The 4,855-nt window shown below is 48.4% G+C and overlaps 1 protein-coding gene across 3 annotated transcripts; it reads right to left on the reverse strand.

Annotated features, from left to right (window-relative positions):
- Nucleotides 1–1,210: 1,210 nt before the first annotated feature.
- Nucleotides 1,211–4,800, reverse strand: HARBI1 (harbinger transposase derived 1). Of its 3 annotated transcripts, none has more exons than XM_041127101.1 (3): nucleotides 4,722–4,800; nucleotides 3,527–4,245; nucleotides 1,211–2,947 (listed from the first exon to the last, which is right to left on the reverse strand). In XM_041127101.1, the coding sequence occupies exons 2-3, from the start codon at nucleotides 4,194–4,196 to the stop codon at nucleotides 2,571–2,573; spliced, it is 1,047 nt and encodes a 348-aa protein (XP_040983035.1). In that variant the 5' UTR covers nucleotides 4,197–4,245; nucleotides 4,722–4,800; the 3' UTR covers nucleotides 1,211–2,570. The 3 variants fall into 3 exon arrangements, with proteins under 3 accessions (XP_040983035.1, XP_029863152.1, XP_040983027.1); XM_030007292.2 differs by lacking the exon at nucleotides 4,722–4,800 and adding an exon at nucleotides 4,583–4,714; XM_041127093.1 differs by lacking the exon at nucleotides 4,722–4,800 and having other exon boundaries at nucleotides 3,527–4,503.
- Between the last annotated feature and the right edge of the window lie 55 nt (nucleotides 4,801–4,855).

Genomic DNA, 4,855 nt, shown 5'->3' on the forward strand with positions numbered 1-4,855 from the left:
TTTGGGTGCTGGAAGGAAAATCTAAGCAAGCCAGGGCACTTTGTGCCAGTAAATCAGCAAGGGGGGGGGGGGGGGGGGGGGGGGGAGAGAAGAAGGAAAAAAAAAAAAGTAAAAAGGCCCGGACAGGTGAAGTTTAGGGCTTGAGATTTGCTGTAATACACAGGACTGGAGGGAGCAAGGGCAGCCTGCAGCACGGCTAGACAGTCTTCCAAGGAGGTATTTTACGGGAAAACTGAAAAGTGCTGGTGATGGGATTTTACAAGGAATTTAGTCAAGTAGGGAAAACTGCAATACCTCGGACAGTCAGTCACTCTCACCCTCCAATAGATGATTGAGAATTATCGGACATTACATGGTCAGGGTAGACGTTACTTTTCAAAGCTCTGACAATGCGCAAAGTTTTAAGTACTCCAGAATGCAGCTGGCAAGATGAGGTGAAAGTACAGAGGAGCCAGAAAGCAGGAAAGAAACATGAATCTCAGCTGTCAAATTTAAATATGGCCTTAAACCCAAGGGGAAAGAGAAAAATCTAAATTAATTGTTTTGAAGGAAGCTGCTTAGGAGTACGTGGGGCAGGCAAACTGTTCTCTAGATGAGGAAGTTCTGTCTCCCAGGTGAACTGAAGGGTACTGACATCTGGCTCAAGGAAGAACAGTAGTTTTGACTGGATTGGTTTTGTGTGATGTGGCCTGATAGATTTTTTCCCAAACTGATAAGCAGTGAGATGAGTTTTGAAATTAAACTCTACCAGAGGTGACAGTGGCTGAAAGAAGGCAAAACCCAGCAGCAGCAAACGTGTTCCGGGAAGTGCCTCCACTTTGAGTTCACTCTGGTCTCAGCACATGCTGAGAAGAGCTATTCATAGTATAAGTTGAGAAACTCCGGCTCGTTATTACATGACAGTGTTTGTACCTACACGTGTCCAAGACTCACTTGACCTTAGCGTCACCCATACAGCTCATTCAGTGTCTGCTGGTGTTTAGGTCTAAAGATCAGTATTTTTAGCATAGTCTGTCAGATATGATTATGAGCCATCAGGGACCACGTACGGCAGCAGCTCTTAGCTTAAAAATGCTTTTTTTTTTTTCAGAAAACAATTCTTGTATGCTTCCGAGGTAAAAGGAGCAGGGTTTTTGGCACAGTGAGCAATAATAGTTCTTAGGTGATAACTCGGGGAAGACGCATAAAGAAAACAGAGTTACATCTGAGATGGTTGTACAGAATTTTTTACAGATCTCATCAGGTCTTATGAAAACATCTTGCTTGTACATCATAAAGCACGCTTGGTTTTCTGTAAGACAGTAAGTGCTTACTGCCATTGCAAACCTGACAGGACTATACCTAATCCTGCATCTCCATCCTACGCTTAGAAACATGTCCCGTACTTTCTTCAAACGTGGGGCATGATCCAGGCTCGTTTCCTCTGAAAGAACACAGACCTGGCATGCCAGATGGTTGCACTGCTACTTTAAGTAGCTACATTTTTGCAGCATTCGGCATTCCCTACCACTTCTGTTTCTTTTTCTGCCCAGTAAACAATTAAAATCTAAGAAACAAAATTTTCTCAGACTGCTGTCAAGAGTTCCTTGGAAACACTTGCATCTTCTGGAAAGAGAACATTGCCAGGAAACTTCCCAGACTTGTGCCAGCAACAACTGCGTGCATTAGTCATCTTTTTCCACTGAATAGGTAGATTGCCAGCAGCGGTAGAGCAGCCTTTCCGTACCTCAGCTGTGATCTACACGGAGAACTTTTGCAATCAGTTCACTTTTTGTGACCTAGCCAGTCCTTGGCATTTCTTTCATAGCAGCCAACAAGATGAGTAGTTTTCTGTTGTGGCAGACATACCCAGTGAGAACTAGAGTTACATTCGCTAGCCCATTTCCCGGTATCTGTTAAGTAACTGACAGTCGACCATAGCTTAACATCCTCTCCAGTCTGTTTGGGAAAGAAGAAACCTTCAACCCTTCTTGACCTTCTGGGTAGGTGCAAGCATTAGTGTGTACCCAGCAAAAAGCCAGACCCCTCCCAGAACACAGCTGTCAGCTTTCAGAGGAATCACTGGGTTTGGGGAGATAAGCAAAACTGCAAAATGGTATTTAGCAAGAATTTATACCTGCAAACAAACAGATAAATCTTTGCTTTGCTGCTCGTGAATTCATGGTAGACATGAGCCCACATGGAAGTTTAATTTGTGTGAAATACCGTTTAAAAATAAATCATAAGGGTTTTTACAAAGTGGCATCAAATTGGTTGCTTTATAAAACAGTGCAAGGCTTACAGATTTTTCATCATTGTCAACAACAATTTCCCAAGCTTCTCCACCGATTTCATGTTAGTCAGGTGAAAGGGGGGGGTCTCTAAGCATCACAACAGTAAAAATGTAGCAATTAAGTTGCATCTCTGGAGAGATTGAGAGAAGTTCAGAATACCACCTGAAATGAAGAAAGCGAAATTTCTCCTTGTCTCACATCTGCTTAGTCACTACAGACTTAAAGAAGAGGAAGGGGCATATTTGCTCTGTATATCTTCCCAGATGAACCGTTAGAGGCCTTCCCTCTGTCACAACGTTAGCTAAAATGAGTAAGTAAAAGCTCCTGACGAACGCGACAGGCTTCCGAGTCCATTGATTCCATTTGCTCGTACTCTTCTTCCGGTTGTTCCATGTGTCCTGTGGCCGGCGAAGACCACACGTCCAGCCCGTGTTCCAGGGAGATGTTATGAAGCACACAGCAGGCCAGAATGATGTGGCTGGATTTCTCTGGAGAATACTGCAGGGTGCCTTTCGACCCATCCAGGCAGCGGAAACGCGACCGAATGGTTCTGAACGTCCGCTCAATGACATTGTGAGTGGCAGAATGCGCCATGTTGTAACGATATTCAGCAGGTGTCTCGGGGATATGCAGAGGGGTCATCAACCATGTCTGGAGAAAGAAGGAGCTGTCACCTGTTAGCAGTGAAGAGGAGGAGGACACGTTACATACCTACAGTTAACCACAGATTTCAGCTCCTGACCCTTGGTTTTCTGGTACTGCAGGTACAGAGTAACTTATTTCTCTGGCTAAAACAGAAGGCATGAGAAAGCATGGAAGAGTGACAATAACTCAGGTTTACAAATGGGACAACGAAATAAAGGCATTCAGTTTTACACAGGGAAATCCTGGAAGAACACAGAAGAGTTTTAAGAGAATTCATTTACTACATAATACAGTGAAAGACAGCTGGACTAGGATCCTACATAGAATTAAAAATTGCATAATTCAGCTTAGAAAGGTGTAGGATACTGAAAACAAGCTCTTAACAGAATGAATGTAAACTAATACATACAATGATCAGACTATAAAACACGGATTGGAAGTTACTGTTCTAGACTTCTAAGAGAAGGATCATCCCAACTGAATCGCAAATCTCAAGGAATCTGCAGGAAAGCAATCAAAAGTCACTTGTGCCCAGAGGCTCTAGACGCAATAAGGAGCCGATATATAATAGACTTTCCACAGAAAACAACAATGAAAAACTGACTTACCAAGTAGCCAGCCATCTTTATGTAGCTCAGTTTCAAACTGGCTTCTAAGGGCTGCCCGCTGTAACACCGTGCAGTCGGGCAGGCTGCCTGGCCAGTGCGTTTCCGCACTCAGCAGGACTCCTCTGGCATCACACACCATCAGGCAGTTCAGAGAATGGAGACCCTTTCGGTTCACGTAGGACAGGTCCTCAGCATTTGGCGCTTTGATTGCCACGTGGGTGCAGTCAACCACCCCCAGCACGCCTGGCATGCCTGCCAGCCCATAAAAGTCGTCCTTCAGGCTCTGTACGGTGGCTTCATCCTCGGGAAAGTGAATGAACTGTGAGGCTCTTTCCACCAATGCCTCGGTTACGTTGGCAACGCAGCGGCTCATGGAGGCTTGACTAATGCCAATAGCATCCCCCATGCGAGTCTGGAAGGAGCCGGAGGTATAAAAACCCAGCGCAGCAAGTATCTGTGTCTCTGGACTGATGGCCCTGGACCGCTGCGTAGGGCGAGAGAGACTGGCTCCCAGGAGATCCACCAGGTAGTAAATGAACTGTCGGGGAAAGCCGTATGTGGATACTAAATACTCATCCGTGACATCCTCCAGCTTGAAGCGATCCAAAGTCCTGTGTCCGCGGCCATAGAGCAAGAGGTCGCAGTCAAGAACCGCAATAGGTACGGCCATGGCAGCCCTCTGGGGCTCCTCCGTTACGGAGCTTTCCCAGAGCCTTCACCTGCACAAAGCAAAGGGGAAGGAGACTCAGAACGGGTTTTACTGGTCACCCTTTCAGACCCCGTTACCGTTTTCCTTTTACTCAGGTTACCCAGCAACTCTTTTTACTTCTTTGTATCTGCTTTTAAAAAACACGGGGGTCAAAGCAGGAGGGCTCACCGCGGAGCTGACAACTCTCCAGCCCTGCCTGGCGGGAAGCGGCCTGCAACCGGCAGGAATTCACTTGCCGTGACGGGGCCGGGGAGCGGGGGGGAGAGGCCGGTGCACCCCACCAGCTCGCTTCCCGGGCTCGGGAACCCTCCCCACTCACCCCCGGCCTCCCCCCCCCCGGCCCTTACCGGCCTGCGGCCGCTTGCCAGGCGGTCCCCCGCCGTTCCCGTCGAGGTCTCCTCGTTCCCCGCGGCAGATTCGCCGCAGCAAAAGGCTACCGGCGGGAGGGACGGCGGGCGCTGCCCCTCTTCTCTCGGCCCCGGTTACCCCTCCTGCCGGCCCCCGGTGCGGCGCGGGTGGGCGGGGAGATGGCGGCGGCGGCGGCTCCGTGTGGAAAGTGCCGCCGCGGACACCCAGGCACCTCCCTCCCTCCCTCCCTCCCCGCCCGCAGCGGATGAAAA

The sequence above is a fragment of the Aquila chrysaetos genome, chromosome 2 (genome assembly GCF_900496995.4).
Source record: "Aquila chrysaetos chrysaetos chromosome 2, bAquChr1.4, whole genome shotgun sequence".
Lineage (NCBI taxonomy): Eukaryota > Metazoa > Chordata > Aves > Accipitriformes > Accipitridae > Aquila > Aquila chrysaetos.

Coding starts and splice junctions, on each gene's coding strand:
- HARBI1 (XM_041127101.1), bottom strand. CDS start 4,196: ATGGCCGTACCTATTGCGGTTCTTGACTGCGACCTCTTGCTCTATGGC. Junction 2,948..3,526: donor TAAAGATGGCTGGCTACTTG/GTAAGTCAGTTT, acceptor CACTGCTAACAG/GTGACAGCTCCTTCTTTCTC.